General features: G+C 36.1%; 3 protein-coding genes and 1 non-coding gene across 6 annotated transcripts; 2 read left to right on the forward strand and 2 right to left on the reverse strand.

The window, feature by feature from the left end:
- The first annotated feature begins 1708 nt into the window (after positions 1–1708).
- Positions 1709–6555, forward strand: LOC140760801 (uncharacterized). The gene is made up of 5 exons (XM_073097817.1): positions 1709–1867; positions 4076–4189; positions 5613–5692; positions 5780–5904; positions 6286–6555. Exons 1-5 carry the CDS (start codon positions 1815–1817, stop codon positions 6355–6357), a joined length of 444 nt encoding a protein of 147 aa, XP_072953918.1. The 5' UTR covers positions 1709–1814; the 3' UTR covers positions 6358–6555.
- A 976-nt stretch (positions 6556–7531) lies between these two features.
- Positions 7532–7605, forward strand: TRNAN-GUU (transfer RNA asparagine (anticodon GUU)). The gene has a single exon. It is a non-coding gene; the product is annotated as a tRNA-Asn (tRNA).
- A 942-nt stretch (positions 7606–8547) lies between these two features.
- LOC140761601 (general transcription and DNA repair factor IIH helicase subunit XPD) lies at positions 8548–16463 on the reverse strand. Its single transcript, XM_073099005.1, has 11 exons — positions 15560–16463; positions 15321–15403; positions 14837–15240; positions 14560–14753; positions 14156–14336; positions 12626–12750; positions 11640–11729; positions 11115–11193; positions 10958–11034; positions 9501–9609; positions 8548–9038 (listed from the first exon to the last, which is right to left on the reverse strand). The coding sequence occupies exons 1-11, from the start codon at positions 16366–16368 to the stop codon at positions 8925–8927; spliced, it is 2265 nt and encodes a 754-aa protein (XP_072955106.1). The 5' UTR covers positions 16369–16463; the 3' UTR covers positions 8548–8924.
- Positions 16464–18041: 1578 nt separating this feature from the next.
- Positions 18042–21834, reverse strand: LOC140761392 (uncharacterized). Of its 3 annotated transcripts, XM_073098694.1 has the most exons (7): positions 21659–21834; positions 20094–20151; positions 19710–20018; positions 19581–19626; positions 19400–19496; positions 19134–19256; positions 18042–18391 (listed from the first exon to the last, which is right to left on the reverse strand). In XM_073098694.1, exons 1-7 carry the CDS (start codon positions 21817–21819, stop codon positions 18334–18336), a joined length of 852 nt encoding a protein of 283 aa, XP_072954795.1. In that variant the 5' UTR covers positions 21820–21834; the 3' UTR covers positions 18042–18333. The 3 variants fall into 3 exon arrangements, with proteins under 3 accessions (XP_072954795.1, XP_072954796.1, XP_072954797.1); XM_073098695.1 differs by lacking the exon at positions 19134–19256 and having other exon boundaries at positions 19402–19496; XM_073098696.1 differs by lacking the exon at positions 18042–18391 and having other exon boundaries at positions 19134–19308; positions 19402–19496.
- Between the last annotated feature and the right edge of the window lie 1344 nt (positions 21835–23178).

Here is a 23178-nt window from a genome sequence, read left to right on the forward strand (position 1 = left end):
TTGTCTGTCGCAAGGAGTAGCTAAGCACTTCAATTTTATCCATTGCATTTTACTAATGTTTTCTGTGATAAAAGTATTTTACTTTTATCAACTTCAATTCTTTGGAGGTTAGGTACTGCCAAAGCTCTCTCTTCAAGTAGTTTTACTGAATCTTCCATTGGTTGATTTGTTTGCTTTGAGTTTAGATATCTACTCTGAACTGGTTCATGAAACTCTAAATTGATTCAGTAATTAAACATCTTTTTATCTTTTTTTTCTATATCTAATTAAGTTTAGATTTAAATAAATTAAGACTAAAAAATAAGATTAACTAATCGAGTTTGGATCTTAGTCTTAAACTAAACAAGGCTCGGAGTTAGCATCAATTCTCTCTCTTTTAAGCTAAAGATCATTTATTTCCTACTGGTTGGCTTGGCACAAGATAGTAGTACCTCTTGAAAGATGGTCGAAAGAAGAAATCTCTATTTGATTGGCCTTCTTCCTATACCTGTGAGTTCTATTGGACCCAGAAAATGAGACAATGGAAGAATCTTTATCTTTGTGCTAAACATGATCTATTGAATTCATAACTCATTATATACCCTGTATGAATGTCAACTAAGTATCATAAGCAAATTGATCCCTAGACATTCATTGTGGAAGGAGAGCAATCTTAGGATCTTCAAGTTAGAGGCATATCCTCTTTCTGGCTTTATGATCCCTCTCTCTCTCTCTCTCTCTTCCTCCCTCTTCTCTCCATAACATTCTAACTAGGTTACAAGATAATATTTTGGGGGATTTAAATTTAATATATTTGTTTCCACCATGGAGCCCTTGATTAAGGAATGTTTTCTAAAATTATGTTTGCTTCCCAAACCTATTGGAGGACTCAACTAAGGAGAATTTTTTTTTTTCACTCTTTTTCTTCCTATTAAATATTGAGAGAAACACTCTTAGCGGCGGTTTAATTTTTTGTATTTAAAAATATATATGTATTAAGAAATACACGTTTCTCTAGACATTGTATCTAGAGAAACAAATAGATTATTTGGTTGATTGCATTTTATAATACTGTATTCATTAAACACAAGTTTGGTTTCTTGTATTTTATAATATTATTTTGATATTATAATTGTAAGTATTTAGTTGTATTTCTTAGAATCAAAAGACTGTATCTATATTTTCAACTAAAAGAAAATTAAATTCCAATTAAAATGAGAGAAGAAAGATGAGTCGAGTTAGACTAAATGCAGTATTTTAGCATCCACTTAAATTAAATAGATGTCAAAAAACTGCATACAGAGTCTAACCGGTTGTTTCAAATTTGATAGGCCAAACGAAATAGTATTTTTTTTAGGTTAGACACTGTATCTATTAATGCCGCATTTATAAAAACCTCCGACCAAATAGCCATCTTATGGAACTACCGAATTCGCTAATCGGCTAGATTCCTCGGTGGCTTCGTGCGCAACACACCCACTATGCGATAGCTCACTTTATATATATATAAACAATTTTTCTAAACGACCCCTAATAGAAAGATAATTAATTGCTTTAATACAATCAAATCTATTCCTATAAAAAAAATCTTAAATTTAAATCAAAATTGTTTCTGATGGTCCTCCGGATCAAACATAGACAAAAGTTGAAAGCACCACCCAAGCCTTTCTTCTCAATGAGATTGTTTGACTCGGTCCGTCCAAAAGTGGATGCGGATGTGAGCTGCCAGACTACCACTACCCGATCCGTTTTCTTCCCGTCATCGATCCAGGCACTCTCTCTTTGTTTCTAATTTTCTTCCATTTGCTCGCTTGGGATCTTGGCGACGGGGCGAGATGATTCTTGCGGTGCTCTTCGCCAACACTGATGGCAATATCCTCGTCGAGCGGTACGAGCTTCATTAATCCTTCTTCTTCTTTCTTTTTACACTTTCGTTTTGTAATCATATCAGATCAGATCTGCGATTGCTAGATTTATCTTCCATTGACAAGGGTTTCCGCGTTCCGTGTTGTTTGATTGCTCGATTTGTATTCGTTGTTGGATAAGTTTGATTATCTACTAAAGCAATAACTGGGAATTGAGATGGGCTGTCCGTGCTGTGATTGGATATGGTTGTGCTCTAAATTGGGTGGGGGAAGGGAATCTTTAGTAATTCAGCTCTGTCCTATATCTCTTGGTCTTGATCTTTACTTTTTTATTGTATTGCCTTCCGGATGTGATGCCTGAGCTGTTTGTATATAATGTATTCTGATCTAGAAACAGAGAGCACAGATCGTGTTATTATCTGTACTTTCTTCTTTCAAATTTTCGGTTTATGATATGATTACTGTGTTTAGTGACATTGTTACATATTGGTTGGGAGTACATGACTTTGTTAATCCATGTGAGTGACAATGTTAACCAAATAATTATTTTTCTCCATTTTAAGAAGTAGCCATGGAGTCTATTATGATTTATGCATATGCAGATAACTGACATTACAACATAATGATGTGCATCCTCTCTTTAAGCCTTACTTGCATGGTCTCTGAAGTACTTACTATTATTATTATTCTCTTGCATTTTTACATTGAATGTCCATCATGGACACCATCGACAGACCATAGCGTGTTTTGTTGTTTTGAAGAACTTAAATTAGTATTATTTTTAACATCACATAGTTGCAAAGCTTATCACATGTATGATTCACTCACTTGGATGCCTGCTCTCTTGAATCCTTGATCTATTCCCTCCTCCAAATTTGTTCCTTCCAAGTAATTAGGGGCGAGTTGGTGCTAAATATTCCAAGAAGAAAAAAAGAATAGGCAAGCAGGGAGACCAAACTATAAATGTTGAGACTTTGAACAAAAGAAAATTCATGGGGATGTTGGTCATCCAAAAGTTAGTTATTTTAATTTTTAAGGTTACTCAACAAGGGTGATATATTTGTGTTCCCTGAAGGGTTGATCCACTTTGAGTTTAACTACGGCACACTTCTGGCTGTTGGCCTCAGTAGTCTCAACAGCCAGTGCCCTGATTTGATCAGAGTTGCCTATGATAAAAAAACCCAGCCATCTCTGAAGATGTTCTTGCAAAATCTTTTCAGGTGGACAAGAAGATCATCAATTGGCTCAAGTCTAAGTTGACAAGAAATGGCGAACGATCTTAACTCAATGTAGAAGATTTTCGAATCCTTGGTTCTAAAATAATATGCCCTTTTGTCATGCAGTTGTTTCATTTGATTGTTATGCTCTTAGTTGGGGAGAATATTCTCTTCAGGTTGGCAAAAATTTTAGCTGAGTTCAAGATATCAAAGAATTAGTTATCACATGAACACCTAGGCTTAAGATTTAAAGATGCTGGTAATATTAGAAAGGAATGTTGTGGGAAAGGTGGTAAGATTTATTTAAGCTTGGTCAAACTCAGGTCATGCTGTGAAATGATCAACCAGAAGCTTATCTATCTTTGTACCAGTTCCTACCTATCTATTTTCATTTTTTAAGGGTCAAACTCATAACAGTATGTTTCATAAGGAAATTTTAAAAAAATAATTGAGGATTTAATGAAACAGTTGTAAAAGATAAAGGAGGTGAAAACTAGAAGGTTATTAAGGTACAAAAATTTGGCACAAAATTTGATAGACTTCTTTCTCTATTCTTCGTTTCTTTAACTGTCCAACTTCATCTAAATTACTAGCTGTAATTAGTCTGTGTGGTTTTTTTTCTTTTAATTTTGAATTTTCACATATAAAATAAGTTGGTCTACCATTATTTAGGTTGGGGTTCCACAAAAAAAAGACACCTGTTTAATGTCTATAGGTGATACATACAATACGTGGCTTCACTTCATTCCTGCCGTTTAATTTGGTTGGTTGTGGTCGGTTTGATGGGTCTAGGTTGGATATACTACCTGCCTACCTCCATGTATTAAAATGAAGATCATGGTAATTTCTCCTTTTGATGAGGTTTTGTGCTTGTTGCATGAGTCATTATGAACGTACATTATATTTACTTTTTCAATTTACCAGAATATGTAATTGTGACTTTCCTTTTTAATTATGTATATTGTGAGTACCATAAATTGCCAACTTTTGAGAAGCATCAACACTGTACTGCAGCTTTCATGGAGTTCCTGCAGAGGAGCGTCTACATTGGCGCTCATTCCTGGTAAAATTAGGAGCTGAAAACCTTAGAGGAGCTAAAAATGAAGAACTTCTAGTTGCATCACACAAGTATGTCAAATTTTCATTATCAAGTTCATTATATATACAGCGACACACATATGTATAAAATTCAAGAATCTATCTTTCTTCGGCTGGCTTCTTTGTACCAAAACAAAACATATACTTAGCTTGTTGGCATATTAGAGTAAGCTGTGTCAATAGATCGGTGTACATCTCCTCGGCCCTTTTCTCAATAAAATTCAGCCTATCTATACAGCCTATTATATGTGCCACTTTAGAAACAGATCCAAAGACACACGCATTAGACGATACTCTAGTAGATGGGAAGATTAATATTTTACAAAGATGCAAGCACCACACTGGCCCATATACTCGTATAAATTTAGCCTCCTTTCCTTTCCTATTTTATGTTAATTCATCTTATGTTGTCGTTATCTTTCAACTTCCCATTTGTATAAGCACATTAGCATGTATTTTCTAATCATGACCCTGAATTTTGTTATTTTGGAGGATTACACCTTATGTGTAAGCTACATTCTATGAAAGACCACTTTCATGTATGGTCAACCTTCATTTTTCCATTAGTAAAGAAATTAGGGTAGTATGAAAGAAATATAATTGATTCAGTTGTCAATCAGATTGCTCCCATAAACTAGTTTGCACAAATTCCAGATAAAAGACCAAAACCTCTTATGGGCTACCTCTAACCCAAATTGAGATTTTTCATTTTGGACTCTAGATTTTTTCAGTGCTTACTGAAACCAAAATCTACAGAAGCTACAGTTTTTTTTTTTTTTCTATAGAACTACAGTTAATGAAATCTGCAGTGCTTGAGGAGAAAAGATAGGGTGGCAAAAAAAGGAGGTGCAGGAAGAAGAAAATAATATATTTTCTTTATAAAAGAGAGAACATGCGTGAAACGTAGGAACCTGACCTCTCTTTTGTTGTAGTTGTACCAAACTACAGGTTGTATGGGATTTCACCTTGTCGCACCTTGTCATATATAAGGAGGGCATGTAAGTACCTCCAAAGACACTCCTAACTCATTCAGGATTTGAGCTGCTTAGGTGATCTAAACTAGATTCCTTTGTCTTTGAGATAGTCTTGTCCAATTGGCATCTGAAATAGTTTCATGGTAGAACTAGGAAAACAAAAGGTTTAAGGTGTTGGGGCAGAAGCAGATGATGTTAGACTCATAGCAAGCTCTCTTCAAATGGCAGACTTCAAAGGAAGAAAATGGATTTATCTCTTGCAGCAATAATTTGGAGAGGGAAGAGTTCTCCTGACAAAACACCAACTAATACATCAATAACACGTTTGATACCATGCTTCCCTTTGTCCTCTTAGCTTCGTCTTTATTTTCATTAGGATGCTTTTTTTTTTCCTGACCCAGCTTCAGTAGGATGTTTCAGGTCATTTAATGACTTTGTGTTCTTTTCCGTTCCATAATTTAAGTTCTTATATCTCTCAGGTCTGTCTATATTGTTTATACCATGCTTGGAGATGTCTGCGTATATATTGTTGGGAAGGATGAATACGATGAGCTTGCTTGTGAGTCTTCAGTTTTTGTTCTTTTGATGTACCTAGTTTGTACCTGCATTACCTCATGCTCCTTTTTCTGTCTTTGATTTCCTTTAGTGTCAGAGGTGCTTTTCGTGATCACGTCATCAGTGAAGGATGTGTGCGGAAAACCTCCTACTGAACGCCTCTTTCTTGACAAATATGGAAGGATCTGCTTGTGCCTAGATGAAATTGTTTGGAAGGTAGTGTCTGACAATTTCTCTATCCTTTGTCTTCCAATCTTTCTTCACATGCAAACTTATTGAAGTTAGGGCTTTTAGAATTTCATCGCTAACATGCCCATGTCATAACCTGCGGGCAAGTGTACACTATTGCCCAATGCCATAAAAGTACAAAGCTTGTAAAATATATTAGTTTAATAATATTCATTTTGGAATCGTCTAATTAAACTTTATCCTACTGTCTGTTGGTGATAAAGCAGATTGACAAAGCTTCTTTATTCAGCACATTATGAATCTTTATAACCTATGAATTTTTTTTTTGTAAAACGGATTGAGAATATCAGGCCATTTGACACTACTTCCTAACTTGTTTCTCTTGTATCTGTTTGTGTTGTGCTCAAGGGGATGCTTGAAAATACCGACAAAGACAGAATCCGGAGGTTGATACGGTTAAAACCTCCTACCGAGCCATGATCTTGAAGATGTGTGGATGTTACGACTTGGGCAGCCATTTCTCCTCCGATGTGTGTTTTTGATTTCGTTAAATTGCTGATATCCTAGGTTCTTGTTACAATATACATGGAATTCTGATTGCATAGAGCTGTATTAAGTAAACTGAAACATTTGATTGCAATTACGCTTTTATAAAATAGACTCTGTAAGATTTTACAACATCATTCTTTCCCGTCTCAGTTTCGCAATTTCCAACAGTTCCTTGCTCTGATTAAACTTGTAATTAAATGTGGAAGCATATGTATCTTGTAGCAGCTCATCACACCAATCTCACTCATCAGGGATCTCATCTCATGGCTCACAGAGGCATAAAAAGCTTATATTCCACATGTTCTTCCCCCCAGCAGTAGTTCTAAAGCACCCAAAGCCGTTTCTGCTACAAATTCCTCAATCTCGTGACTCATCATCACACACAGAATAACGTATGCATTGCATGATGGCTAACAAGTTTAGTAGTCTCACGAAAACTTTCATGTTCTATTAGGTTTATACTTTGGAGATGAATGTTTTACTTTATATATTCTAACTATGACACTGTTAATGCCTAAACTTAATTGATCTTTGGAAGTAGAACACAAAAGAAAGGAATTGCAGTCCATGGAGTCCTCGTCTTCCTCTCCCTTACCCCCCTACTTTCACAAGACCAAGAGCCAGCCCTTCCATTAACATCCACAAAGCAGAATGCACTACTATCTACCTCTACACCATAATCTCTTTCTTCTTCCTAATCTTTATCCAATCTTTAGCAATTCAAAAGGCTCTTAGATTTCTCTCTCACTCCTCATCATCATCATCGCCGCCACCTTTTCTCACTCCTCTCACCTTCCATCTTCTTAAAGATTTGAGTATTCTTCCATACAAGCACCCAAACAAGACATGCTTCCCTGAGCATTTCATCATCCTCCCTTCTCGCCCCGAACGACAAGATGCTGTGCATCGACGTCCGCAACTCAAAAGTAATATAAGTATTTAAGATTTATATTTTTAAATTAACAGAATATTCTCTATTTCGTATCATTACCCAAGTACAAGCCTCAATCAATAATAACAAAATGGAAGGTGTTTCTGAACAATTTGAAAAATAATTAGAGTAATCAGTAAACTTTAAATTGGGCAATATAGTTCTAAACCAAAAGCTGGAATAGCTCAGTTGGTTAGAGCGTGTGGCTGTTAACCACAAGGTCGAAGGTTCAAGCCCTTCTTCTAGCGATCAAAAAATTATTTTTATATACCTCTATAATTAGAGGTAATGTTTCATTAGCAATACTTTAGTTATAAACTTGTAATACATTTTCTTAAACAAATGTTTCAGAATAACTTATATTAATATGCCACTTTTCCCGATCAGATAGTGGTAAAATTATATCTGAATCCATATTTTCTAAGAAAAATACGAGGATACCAATAGTAAACGGATAGTGAACTTAATTACCATAGTTTGTTAAGCGTTAAGCGGCGCATCTTAAGGTTTATCCTCATAGTGTTGCATCATTAAGGTCTTTAACCACCATAGCTTGCTTATGCAATAGTAGGCCTCTATGATCTTTGCAGCAAGTAAAGGCATTATATTTTAGCAGGAGAATTGAGTAAATATAGAGAAGCCATCTAAGTACATGTCATTTTCTATCCTTCTAAAGAATGATACGTCGGAAAGCACGGTGGTTGACTTAAGATCAGATGATCAATATAAAGTACAAAGAGAGAAATTACATTTTATTATCCCCTAAATTAGGTCTAAATTATTTCCCTCTCTTATAGTTTTATTTGTGTTATTTTATCTACCTATTATTATATCTAAATTTATTTTTTTCCTTTTTTTTTATCATATTTTATCAAATCATACGTCTGAGTTTAAAAATACTCAATAAAAACATAATTATAAATAATTGAATAAACTTTATAGTACATATAAAATAATAATAATAAAATTTTAATTTAGAAAAATATAATAAAGATATGTTCAATATATTTATTATATTTGTATAATCTAAAATCATATCTATATTACTTTAGATACTTCAAGAACTTATCAAATTCTCCATAACTTTATATTTAATAAATATCTTTAAAATTCAAACTATAGTTTAATTAAATATAATAATAAAAAAAATAACAGTTATATATTAGTCTAGACTAAAGGAAGTAAAGGGAGACAAACAAACCTATGGAGAGGTAATTTTCCGACTACAAAATATCTCTGTACCATTTGGACTACATATAGATTGCTCCAGAAATATTCTGGTGGCTTCTTACATGGGTGATATTGAAGGAAAAGAAAACCAAAATATCTGAATGGTGGATACATTGCTTTATGAGCTCTAAATTAAAAGATCCGATATCTTCTTTTGTGGATCAACCAAAAAAACATCAGATCTGCAATATAAATTATGACAACTATATCTGACACCCAAAAAAAAATAAAACAAAAAAGAAAAGGAAAAGGAAAGTAAAAGGTTGGGAGGGAGGAGGGTAAAGGAAAATTACAACTTGGTGCTCAAAAGATTTCAGTAGAACACCATGGGGGTCAATCAATACATGTCCATAGCATCCTCAGCCATTCTTGCCAAGTCTTCCTGTGATAGAAGTGTCTTCTTGCCACCGCTACCGGTCTTATCGAATGGTTGGGCCATCCTCCGAAGGAACTTCACCAACAAAAATAAACAGAAGACATAATATTTATAGCATGAGTTGATGATATGGACTTTATTAAGGATGCATAGAGGAATTTCTATGAAAGAGAAATTTCATGGTCAAGTGGATGTTGACAAGCAGTGTGACTTTGGTCATTCTTCGTGAATTAGTAGTCCTTGACCAACAGTACTACCATTAAGTACTGCAACCAGAAGTCGAAGGGGTCCAAATTGATGTGCATTTTCTCTAAATTCAACATAAATCCAAAGCCACACAACAAAAAAGCTTCTAAAGAATTTCTTGTCAATGCTGCACGAGACATGGTACACCAGGGACCCAAGAAGAGCAAAAGCCAACTGTTGTATACTAGAATTAAAATCAGGCAATGGTGATCTTCTAGCCATACAACTGAATATAACACAAATCTCTTGGAAAGTGATTCTAAAGGTTCAAATCCAAATTTAGAAAAATACCTCACGAGCTATATGCAAAGCCATGTCTGTGCTCAGATTTAGATGTGCATCATGCAAGTGCGATAATATCCATCCAGGCAATTTAGAACGTTTGTCGTGGCGGCTATATCTGCATGTAAAATTTTCATACATCATTACATGCTGCAAACAGAAAGCTAGATGAAGAGTTGCAAATAGGAAAAACTATGATTTACTCTAATCAAGTATGGAGCCTATGGACATGGATAAGGGCAACAGACTCAAATCAAGTATGGAACCTATGGACATGGATAAGGGCCACAGGCTCAATATGTATGTATGTATGTATGTATATATGTACCACAGATTCAATATGGTAAAAGGAATATAAATACTGAAATCTTGGAGAAGATTTCAGTAACCTGAATATGGCCTATATATTTATCTTTAGTTTAAATTCAAATATTAATTATAAGTATTTGCGATAAAGCATTACTAGAAGTCTAAAAGTATAATAATGCAACATGTAACCCATAAAGTCCAGTATTCAGGTACTTGTTCTTCATGGATTTATATCTATCTGAGACAAATAATGCAAGCGTATTTATGTACTTCCTCTTCATAACTTTATTTACCAAATCTCATACACTACTTGCAACAAAGTATATGCATCGTTCTCCATTAATCTTTTGAGTAACCAAATTAATCACATACAACACCAGGTACCCCCATATTTAGTAAGCAAAGTTATTCCCAGAAATAGGCAACATAAAAGGTTGCATTTGCTAAAAGATCTTTTTAAATCATACAACTATAAGTTAAAGAGATTCCAGATCTCAATAGTATGAACTACATGACAATCCACAAAAACATAAGCCTTCCCCATTTATTCGGCTAATATTAACATCTTGGAAGGAGTGGGCTTAAGTTTCGGTCCATGCTCTAAGCTACCATGACTCCTTTCCTCCACAGACTGAACTAATCTTGAAAAAGGAAAGAACTATATTTAGGGCTGCTGAGAAAATTTCCTATAGGAATTTTAACATGTAGGAATGAAAAGTTGCAACTAAAGAATCCTATGTAAAGGAAACTTTGGACGGAAAAAAAAGAAAAGAAAAGAAAGAAGAGAGATAGGAAAATGAGATGTGGGAGGAGGATGGTAGTGGTGGTGGACGGAGGAGGAGAGAAATGAGTGGTGATAGGGAGGGAGAGGGAGAGATGAAGGGAGAGGGAGAAAGAAGAGAGTGTAGGGGAAAAGAAATGAAGTTTCACTTCAATTATTTTTTATTTTCCTTAGGAAAGGGGCATTTCTTATGGAAAATATTACCTAGAAAATGTTCCCAAACACCTAAATAGGAAATATTTCCTATCTCTCTGAATTTTCGAAAGGAAAGCCTAAATCCCAGATTCCTGTGGGAATTTTGGCTATTCAAACAGGCCCTTAGGCATAAGGAAGAAGAAATAAAAATAATAACTATAAGATGTACATAAGTGTATACCTTTTGTCAGCAAAGATCATCATACCATAATCTGCCTTAGAACGGATCACTCGGCCAACACATTGTGCAGCTTGTCTCTGCCCAAATGCAAAGTTGTTTCATAATCAATTTCATAAAAAGCTCATTAGAAGAAGAAAGCATAATGATGAAAGCATACCAATGCATCAAAAGTCAGGAAATCACCCTCTTTTATCTGAAAAGTCTCTCGTAGGTACTCTAACCTAGCAAGCAATATCCTGCAAAAGAAAATAAGAATGATGAACTCGACACAACAAGAAACATTGAAACAATTAGCTATGCAGAACTCGGAAGTATATTATGTAACAAATTAATGACAATATAATTTATGACAGTATATATTATGTAGCACTTAGTTTCACTTCAATTCTTTAATCGACCTTGGCAAAGTGTACTATATACTCTATATATTATTATATTACGAAAGAAAACATCTGTAGTAAAAAGATGGTCCTCAACTTGCAATTCTGAAAAACAAAGTGCTACAAATAATTCATTCTTCTTCCCCATTAAGACAATTTCTTTCATGATCTTTATTTTTTTAAAAAAGAAAGATTCTTTGAAAATAACAAATCTTATGAATCATGTCATACTTTAGTAGAAAGGATCCTATATAGAGAGACTTTGGCGTGTCGTCCAAATCAAAAAAAGGAACAGATCTCACCTGCTAAGCGTGTATTGGAAAGGAACACCAAACATGATCACAAGTCTGCCATAATGTCGATCAAAATCTATACCTTCAGCCACCTTTCCCCTGTATTCACGCAGATATGGTTAATTTGATCATGATAACATATATGTTACTGGCATAGGATGAAAAGAAGTATTATTTGCAAGATTGTAACAAGATGGGACAGAATTGATGCTTTGTTGTATCCTGCAATTAGTTATATAACGAGTATTTCATTGGGCTACAACGAAAATGATCTCACTTTTAGTTTTTAAAGGTAGGAATATGCAAGAAATGAGTAAGTAAAAAATTAAAGAAATCTTATTAATATTCCATGAATATGGCAAAAAGCATAGCTGCAATGCATCAGGTAATGCAATTTGCAAAAGCTCCAAAGTGGCAAACAAAGTGATGACGGCACAACCTATGAATCAACATGAATTGCAATTTCGTTTAATCTAAGGGAGTTTTTCATCAATTAGTTTGTACATTATTTCTAGCTGTTAATACTGATTTAAGCCTCATTTGAAGTTTTGAACTGACCAGTACCAAATAAGTTGGTAATTTCTAACTCTAAATAATCTTAAAGGCTTCTATATCATTTGTTGGGATATCATTTGCACACCTTAGCTTTTCTTTTCTAGTGCCAATGATAGCTATAGCCTACGCAAACAATCACGATTTCATGACTTCTTCCAATTTTATTTGAATAATTATGAAATGCATATCATTGTAATCTTCTCTTGTATGTGAGATGCGTGAGACCTTTTATGTGTAAAACTTACATGTCCAATGTGAGACAATTTATTCGGTAAAACAAACTTCACATTCAACAGGCCTTTTTAGCTTCAGTATAAATGTAACAATAGGGTAATATTTCAAAATGGAACAGCAGAACTTGGCATGGTAGGTTGACTGTGGCTAAGCTACTTTATTCTATAAATAGTATCAAAGAGAAGAAACTGTTAGTGTGAACACACCTCGCAACAGAGAAAAAAACAGCACCTCTCCCACAGTCACAAGCCTTACGATAATTGTCAAGGGCCAACGTAGTTTCAACTACATCTTGAGTTTCAATGAAAACTAATTTATGCTGCATAACATCCTGCAAAAGAGATCCATTTATTTTATTCTTATAGATGCTCTTGTTTTGTAATGCTGACATTTTCTGAAGGCAGTTCAACTTGTGCCGAAAATTTAATGAACCAATTGCATTCAAGAGGAAAAGACACAATATTAACATATAGAAGGTGTAACTACTGATGTCGAAGAACTGGCATTATCCTACAAAGCATATAGAATGCTAATTGAAGAAGGTAGTAAAGTTCTGAGCTAAAATTTAGCTCGGTGTCCTCAATCTGATAAGAGAACAGAAGTACAAACTTACTTTAATATTAAAATATTTGGAAAAAAAATCCTTATCATCTATCTCTTATTGCTGTTTGGTCAGTAGGGTATGACAAGTAGGTGTAGTGATCACCGTGGATAAATTTCAAAAATATGATTTTTCTCTTTTTCCCAAGAGATATTTTGGATATGGACAAAATTGTGCTTCAATATCATTGGCAGTTACTCGATCCCTTAGTCCTTGTATGGGCAAGGGATTTCAGATAACAAAACATTGGTAACAGAGTGTTTGAGCAGCCAATTATGGAGGAAAATCCTTTTTATCAGTCCCCTTTAGCATAATACAGTTTCCTTTTAAATGACAAGAAAATATATAAGTAATGGATGAGGTGATTCCTACTAGATGGAACACAAGATCAAACATCTAAGCAATCAATGCTAACCTATAAAATAGCTTTTACAAGTCCACAAGCAACACCTAGCAAACCAAAGCCACTTAGATGACTTCAAACAGAAAGAGATAAGAGATCTCCTGTCCTAAAATTGAAAAGGCATGGTAAATGACCTCAAAGCTAATGGGCAATCTAGATCATGATGAGTACTTAATCATCTTTTTGGATGCACAAACAATTTTGCCAATCTACCAGAAGCAATCAACTTTGCTTCAAGACATTTAAAAGGTAAAAACCAGCATGTTGTTCTCCTCATACTATAGCACTATCTTTTTTTGTTAAGTAATTGGGAAGTATGCTGCTAAGAAAGTCAAAACAGGTACTTCCTAGCAAAGATGGCCATGTTGGTGGTGGCACGTGCCAAGCCGTGCCAAGGGCGTGCTGTGCCGATGGTGGTTATGTATAAAAGTTAAATAACAAGATGAAACTCTTCTAAAGAAACATTTGTATGGACAGGTTCGAAGCAAATATTAGCAAGAAAGCAGCAAATTCTTTCTGCTGACATGACACATCTGATAGGGTGGTGAACAAGAGTAACAGAAAAAAATTAGAAACCAATGCTAATCCTGAGATTTGCTACTTTAATAGAAACACCTGTCATAAAAGCTGTTTTCTTTCAATATACTTGCCTATGTGCCAAAAGAACAGACAATGCCTTTCAGATGTTCATGAGAATGACATGGCAAGTGAAAGTTTAAATAGCAAAATCACCTGTAAAATTCCCATTTCATTCCAGCTATTGACAATGCCATCCATATAGGAATAACTGACAAAGAAGCAAACAACACCATCTGGAACAGCCGCAACCATTTCCAGCAAGAGTCGTCCATAGTTTCTCACAACACCAGGATCACTACGCATATCAAACTTCGTACTCACAGGTAGCTGATCACTGAAACAGTAAGATGATATCTGCTCAATACAAAGACATAGAAAAAGAGAAGTAAACCATGCATTTTAAATGTTTGCTATGCAGATAACCATTTCTCAGAAGAGAAACCACTAGTCTTACCATCAGCAAAGAACTATCATCATAACCACATAGATTTCAATACTACAATTACAAATACCCTTCAAAATAACTTCAGGAAATTTCACCAACTATAGAAGGATACCTTCCACGAGTCAGAACCATGGGGCATATGCAATCTCTTGTCAAGGACATTGTAAAACTTCGACTTATGACTGGATTGAAATTTAAAAGACGAGGATAGAGATCGATTGGGCTCAGAGTTCCAGAAGTTATGACTACTGACTGGAAGCGATCAAAAACAGGCTTTATTGCAAGCGAAGCATCATGACAACTGAGCTGCAATCCCATGCATGGTCAGTTAGTATCTCACAAGTAGAGTGTGCACTATAATCAAATAAAAATAAAAATCAACTGTGCACCTGCAGTATAGGGTCTGGAACATGAGGCATTCTCTCATCAAACGGTTCAATGATTATAGAAAAACCCCTTGTGTATGTCCCAACCAGCGTTGCAAAGTCACAGACAGTTTGGATGTGCAAAAATTCATCTGTATCTGTTATTTCTAGCGTAAGAATGAGAGAGTGCAGTCTGTCATAGCAGAACCTAAGCATTTTCTGATCAATTCCAGCCTGAGAATTCACACTTGCCACAAAGGCGACAGGTCCCTCAGTCTCAACATTCTCAGCTTGCAAACGCCCTTTCAAGTATTGAACGAGTCTTCTTAGGACAGCGAGAAAATGCTCTGCGCGCCGGATGTTTCCAGGTACTGCCTCCTTTAAAATATTGTCAGGCAAGGCGGGATTTGCAAGCCACGCATCCGTTACTACAATACAAGATCAGACAATATTATAGAACAGGTTAATAATGTTTACAAAGAATTTAATAATAAGATATAATACTAACATGCTAGGTTTCCTCTTTGTGCCAAGCCCTCTACGAGTCGATTGTATTCAGCACGCAGTCTCCCAGCATCAGTGGCCTTGAACCTTCCTACCAAATTAAGGAATCATTTAGAACAACAGAGACATCTCCAACTACACCAAAACAGTTCAATTCAATCTTCCCTCTATCTTTAGTTTTGTTATTTCTCATTTACTTCAAAGATGCAAACTTTCTCAAACTGTGAGGTGAAAAGAGAGTACCTATCGATCTCCTGCGCGATGCGGTTGAGATTGCGGCTAGCCCCGTCGAGCGTCTGCTTCCGGACACTCACGCTGAGCGCCTCGATGCACACATTATCGATATTATGCGCCTCATCGAACACCACCACGCATTCCCTCTGCATCTCCTTCGATATAATACTCGCCACCTTGGGATCAAGCAGATACTGGTAACTATACACCACCACATTCGCGTACCGGATCATCTGCCTGGCAAGGAAGTAAGGACACCACCCCTTCTCCCGCCCGAAGGCACGGAGATCCTGCAGGGTGTAAACCCCAGGCGGGAGCAGAACCGGGTTGTCGGCGGCGGCGCGGTCGAAGGACTCGAAAAATTCGCAGGTGGGGATGGAGGGGTTCTCCGCGGCGGCGGAGCGGACCCAGCTGGCGGTGAGGCGGCGGCACGCAGAGTCGACGGAGTCACGGGAGGAGGCGGAGAGGGCGGCGGGGTTGACGCAGAGGTTCTTGCGGGAGGAGAGGCCGAGGGCGAGGAGTGGGGAGGATGGGGGGAGGTGGGAGAAGAGGAGGCGGAGCTCGGCGAGGGTCTTCTCCATCTCGTGGACGGTGCGGGTGCAGTAGAGGAGCTTGAGGGAGGAGGAAGGGTGGGAGAGGGAGTAGCTCAGGATGAGGGAGAGGAGGGCCGCGGTCTTGCCGGTGCCGGTGGGCATCTCGAGGAGGGCGTGGCCGCGGGCATCGAGGGCGCGCTTGAGGTCGACCATGTAGGCGTGCTGCTCCGGGTAGATGTGCTCGTAGGGGAAGTACACCGTCACATCCTCGATCTGGAACTTCATTTCTGTGTTCTTTTTGGTCCGCTCGGCTTCTGTTCGATGGAATGCTCGACTGAGAGTGCTCTGATGAGAAAAGAAGGGCCTAGGACTTGGGAGAAATGGGAGAGGAGGTGATTTATAAGATTGCTAATTGTTAACAGTGTCATAATTAGACCTCTTATATTTAAAGGGTTAAGTACATTCTTAGCCTTCTCTACTGCTGACAAAAATTACTTTGTAATGAGATAAGAAAATATTAGAATAGAGATAAAATGATGACTTTTCTCGGGATTAAAATAATTTTAATTTAATTTTGTTTTTGTTTTTTTAGTTTGGGTGGAAAAATTAGAATAAACATGGGATTGGATTCAATCCAGAACCGGAATTGTAAATTAAATTTTTAATATCTCTCTCCCGATAGTTCTTTCTCCCTCCCTCGGGCTAGGGCACCCGATGAGGGTGCAAGCTCGGATGAGTGGCGACAATGATTCAACGACGGCAACAATGAAAGTGAGTAGTCTCTTATCTTTTTCTCTCCCTCTCTTATGACACGGTCGGTAAGTGTCGCAGTATGTGCCGTGCCGACCACGGTCCATAGTTGAAATATGGTGTTTGGTTGGGTAGTTGTGATAAGAAATAAAAATGAGCAAATTGATATTATTACTATTTTTTTAGTTTAATATAAATATATGTATTTTTTTTAAAGATGGAAATAATCTTAAAATTGAATACAAATTATAATCTTAGTTTACAACTATTATATTATTTTTTTCATAATTAATTTTAAAATTTATGGCCAAAAATTATTTTTTACTTAATTCACTATAATTTACAGATATATATATAGATATCATCACAATATTTTCCTTTTGGAATATGAGATAACTCTTTCTTTTATCCAAACCAAAACCAGGGATAAAGTTAAGCCAAAAAATCCACCATATACCACTTTATCAAAAACTCTCTTTTTTCCTCAAAATTTTGTTTTGTATTATTGAACTGTAACTACAAATATCATGCTATTGTTAGATAAATATGTATGAAAATAGATTGTTCAGATAGTAAAGTGATTTTTGTCCAGATTGGTAACAGTTTTTAAGATAAAAATACACATATAATCATTAACTTTGGAAAAAGATAAGTTAACTGTTATAACTTTGTCAATAGTTTAGGGGAATAGTGATATAAAATAAATTTCTACAAGGGATAAAATGATTTTCAACTAAAGTACAATGGTGGTCTGATTACAGGGGAACCCTAATGTCAAACAAAATTTGGTCATTTTAGGCTTATTTACCGCTTAGTGTGACAGTTCATATCCAATTAAGTTTACTCTTCGAAATATTAAAACTAAAAAAATAAGACTAACTAATCGAGTTCGGAGCTTAGCCTCAAACCAAATAAGGCCTAAGGCTTTGTCAGCACCGGTGGGGTACGCAGCCTCCAAGAACCTCCCTACCTTCTAAGGTGGAAGAACATGAAGGCTGAAGCACATAAAGAGGGGCTTTAGAAGCTCAAAGTTGAGTTCCTGTATGACCCAACATGCAAGAATGGAACTATGACAAAATTCATGCAAGATAACTTAGCTCTGACCACTTATTAACTTGGATGATTTCCTACTATTATCAGATTGTTGATTCTTTCCCTGCAATACTTGTGCAGTAACAATCCAAGAAGAAAGACAGCTTAGATAATTCTGGTAGGGATGAAAAGAGGCTTTATTAATATTACACAGTTAACATCAAAATCTTCAAAGATTTACATGGCACATTAGTTGAGAGGATCAAATTCTTTAAATCTCTGCTTCCTTTCCCTCTTTGCCTCTTTCCATCTACAACAGACTCAAACAGTAGCACAAACAAATCATTGGTGGGATCCTTGGCTGAGGCATGTAACTCCTGAAGCATTCTCATTTGTGTCACAATGGAAGTTTTTGTAAGAAAAGATATACGGAGAGATGATCTGGTTACACATGTTAATGCCAACTTCTCAGCATTCTTTTGGTGCCTTACAAGCTAAACCCTTTACTGTATGTCTGCACTGATACCTACAAGAAGAAAAAGAAGCAAGTTTCATTAATATATTTATTTAGATTAGATTAAATGGTTCCGTGATACTATGATGCCAAGCAATTTTCTTTGGTGTTACTGACCCAATATGGACTGGTTGAAAGAGGCTGTGGTTATGATACTACTTTTCAGGAAATAAATCTTCCAGCTAACCATAAAGATTGATAGGATTGGATTTTGTTTTTCCTAGACTACACCAGTTCTTAGTTGAGAAGAAAAATAACAAGCCGTTTTCATGGCACACAGACATCTATTTTTTGTGCCGGTCCATCTGGTTTCCAACTCAACAATCTACAGCTAAAAATTCCAGTTGCCCTCATAACAGTATTATAGCCTTTATCTGCTACATAGAAATGAGTATATATATAATTATATACTGCATCTGGAACGTGGATAATACAAACGATACAGAAACCAATCAAAATTAGAAGTCAGGAATTTGACGAAAGGTCTTTTTATGCATCTGATATAGAAACTTGACAGCATGTCTAAAGAAGGGTACAAGCGTAAACTAATTTGTTCTACTTCCACTACGTGATAGTCTTAGTGAAGATTTAGACAACTCTTTTGATAGTTTATAAAGATAAAAGCAAGTGATTGCAAAAGCAGCCTGTTATTCATTATAAGAAAGATACAGCTTTTGTCAGTCATAAAAACAAGGTTATTGCATGGTGAGAGGAGAGCAATCAAGAAATATGAAACTACTCAGAAGCCACATACCAGATATCGTCACCCAGGGTGGATCCTAATGTGGAATTTGAACAGGAGGTAGGTGGGTTATGATACTGACCATCAAAGACTTGGTCTGGCAATTTACACTTAATGTGCAACCTGAAGGGAGTACCTTTGGCAGCAAAGTTCACTTCAAGGTATTAGTTTTGCGGAGAATAATGCTCTAACTTGAAAGGAAATTACGTAAGTTATTCTGCATAACTAGTACATCAATAAGAAATATGAAGAGAAAAAAAATTGCCAGAAATAATAATACCTTCTTGCTATGATGAAAATCACGTTTTGGCAAGAAATGAAGTGGTAAGTTCAAAGTGCAAGGACATTTAACCAGCAGAAACAACTTGGAAGGGCCTTACAGTAATAGGGAGAAAAATTGTAAGCTAATGTCAATTGTACTCTTCAGTAAAGAATAATAAACGAGAGTTCCGCCAAAACCTCTATAAGAACTTCCAGCACCACTTGATATAAGAGCACGAATAGCCTGATCATAGAGTTGCTATTTAGTACACGAGACAGTGGTTTCCACATTTCTAAAAAAGAGTTTGTTGAATACAGAAAGCTGACCTTCCTTGAAATAGCTTGAGCAATTTTACTTTGGGTGAACTCTGTTGAACTTCCAGAATCAAAACTTCCATGAGAAAATAACATCTCATAAACATGTAAAGGCCGTGTAAGGCTTCCTCCAAGAACTAAAGTAACTCCCTGAATGCTGGGAATTTCATCAAGTGCATTCTGAAAGGCAGAAAGTAAACTAGAAATACTGTTCATCAATTTTTCCTGCCTTTTGATCACCTGATGAACCTCTTTCTTTCTTGTGTTATGCTTCCTCTTAATAGATGCCTTTGATTCTGTTGGTGTCAAAACCGACTCCACCTAGAAATGAAAAATCCTGATATAGCAACTTTATAGCTAGAACATGAAAGCAGATAGTGTGAACCTGTGACTTACCAAAATTTTATACTCATCCTTTAGAGCTGCAAATTCATTTTCAAGGTTCTGCAGGACCCTAAGAAAGAAAGATCAAAATTGAAAAGGTATTCATGTTCGAAATTTGTAATAATATGTTCTGTCTCTGTAAAGAGTAACAAAATCAACTAATCAACTAAAAAACTAGTAGCAATTCAGAAAGTAGGAATTTAATGTTTGAAAATATGTAAAATTTCTGAAATATCTTATATTTAGGTACATTGACATGTTTATGAAAGCATAGGAGCTAGGGGATCGGTAATATTTATAATGATAAGTCAATGACTATCATAAATCAAGCCTTTACTAACATATGGTACAGGTAGAGCGCAATCCAAATATGATAAGGTTCCATAAAAAAATTGTAAAGAAAATCTAATAATTTATCATTGCATTGTTAACCAAATCAACTCTGTATAAATTGGTGTCATATTTCTAGCTGAAGCAAAATCATAAGAACTCCCATAAAAGCTTAGCTGGTAGAGTAATCTGCATTCTTAGTTGAAGTCTAGGTTCCGTAACCAGTGAGTCCTTAAGATACAGAAACAGTCTGGCTTAGAGGAATAATGCAGGAGGCCCTTCTATCTTGTGTTCAACGAGGCATGGTTAAGCCAAAAGTCAAATGAAGCTTAATCCTATGTCAACAGTATTCAACACTAACGTGTTCCAATGCATGAAGCTCTTCACTCTAGCCAAAGCAGGGTCTGAGGAAGGAACGAAGCGAAAACATGATTAAACAAATCTATCCACTATGCTTCAAAATTTTAACACTTTGGGAAGCTGGTCAGGATTCAGGAAGCTGTACTAGAGAAAGCATTGGTAGGAAAGCTTTCGCTGAAAGAAATAGAGATCTATGCTATGTGGTTCAAGTTGTCAATAGATAAAGAGAAAAAAAAAAAAGAGTAAACCCATAGAGACAGAAGAAAAGAGAATTAGATAAGAAGTTTATTGCGAGAATGGAATTAAATTTGGACATTGAGTTTCTGAAAACCCCTTTTTTTCTGAATAAAAAGAAGAAAAGAACTGCTTCCTAGATAAATTTAGAACAAATGAAATTTTTGATGGAAACAGTTGGATTTCTAATGTGAAAAAGAATTTGGCAACTTGCTATTAGTTTCAACTCATATTAATGTACCAAGTTAAGTGCAATGTGCTTGACAATTCTTGAGCCAAAAGTACAATTCCCTATATATCCAAGTCCATTTTCCATTGCTTACAATAAAGGGGAGTATAGACGACTTCTAGAATGCCTCACAAATAGAAACAACTGAACAAGGGTAAGTATTAGATCGATCCCAACTTTATATGAAGTAACTCCACCAATCCAATGAATGCACATCTTTCAGATCTTTCAGTACAAAGGCAAAGAAAGGCATTTTTATTGAATAAAAAGAAGGAAACTTTATAGTATCGAAACCTATATTACCACAAAAAGGCAGACGAAATTAAAACCTCTCAACCCTTTTAATTCAAATCATCCAAAGCAATCTTATTCGCATGCCAAAAGCAAATTATACAACAAGAAATCGCTCAAAGTTGGATCTTACGAGGGGATCTGACTGTGCATGTAGAGGGCGAATCCGATCACCTCCTTGACGATGTGGAAAACCTCCGACCGCCGCAGCTCTTCTGCCACTGTCTCGATATCCGTAAACCCCAACCCTAACCTTCTCTCTCCTCCTCCGCCGCCTTCGCCGGTCGTCTCCATCGCGCTCAAAAATTTGAAAAGCAAAGGAGAGCTTTTTACCCAAAGTGGGCCAGAAACAGGTTATAAAATATCGAATTATAATTCGGATAAGATAAATATAAATTAAATCTTTTCTCTCCTCTTTCCATTCAAATTCTTACCGCACTGATCAACTCGGTGAATTAAAATAAAACGCTAAAATTTCAGCATTTTATATTTGATTAAAAAAAATACTATGAGAGTTTAACGTTTTTTTATTAGGCTTATTTGTTCTCAAAGTGATGTATCTAAAATAAACCTATAGAAACAATAAATTTAGGAGGTAAATCATTTAAGTAAATAAATTTATAAGGAGATCTAGTTTGGTCGAAAGCTTTCACGCTGGCAACTCAATTTGTATGTTTCAGTACATCATCTAGATTTCGCTAATCTCTCTTTTGTTGCGTCGAAGAAGCTCACCAATGTCATATAATCTAGATTCACAAACTAGAATTATGCAATTAATGGTAAAGTGAGGGGGAGGAGGTGGCGGTAGAGGACGGCAACGAGGGAGGGAGACAAAAGACAAGGGGAAGGCGGGGGAGGAGATGGTTTGTCGAATGCAATGGTGGATGGTAGTTGTTAGGGTTAATCTAGTTATGTTGGATCAGTTGGATACTTACTTCTAGTCGTAGAGTTAGTTACTTTACGCGAGTTACTGAATATTATATTTAACTGGATTTGGATCTTAATTTTTTTTTTAAAACTCTATCCATATTCGAATCCGAGACAAATATTTGTATCGGGGCCAATTCGGATACAGAATCAGGCCGGATTAACCTGTCCTAATCTATTGCTACATTATTAACAGCTGGGACTCTAAATTATGACAACCTTGAGATCTGCAGCTTCCAGTGAACCATCATAGCTGCAAAGCCTGAGGAAGAGAGAAAGTCCCTCAAAAGGACTTCAGTGGCAAGCTCTTCGCCGCCATTGATGAGGTAGCAATACTCTTTTTCTTTATTAGAAGGACCATATATTTGCATTAAACCAAGAGCAGTTCTCGTTAAACTTGTTTCGTTGTTCATGTGTCCAGCAAGACCAGTTCTCTTGTACTGTCAGCCTTCTCTTGATCACTTGTTCATATAGTAAACGTAGTGCTTGATAACAATGAACTTGGAATTCTAAATCACCACCTTGATCAAAGAAATGCAACAACATTGCGTCAAAGAAGCAATTAACAACCTTTAAAACCAGATGTTGAGAAAGTAAAAACTGGAGGGCTGAATGATGAACAGCTCAAATGCATGGAAAGGCTTGGTATTGACAGCCAAGTCAGCCTAACAATCATTTTTTGAACTAAGTAATTGGACAAACAAAATATGAAGCAATCACATGACA

This window comes from Typha angustifolia, chromosome 6 (genome assembly GCF_048772165.1).
Source record: "Typha angustifolia cultivar Huaian chromosome 6, ASM4877216v1, whole genome shotgun sequence".
Lineage (NCBI taxonomy): Eukaryota > Viridiplantae > Streptophyta > Magnoliopsida > Poales > Typhaceae > Typha > Typha angustifolia.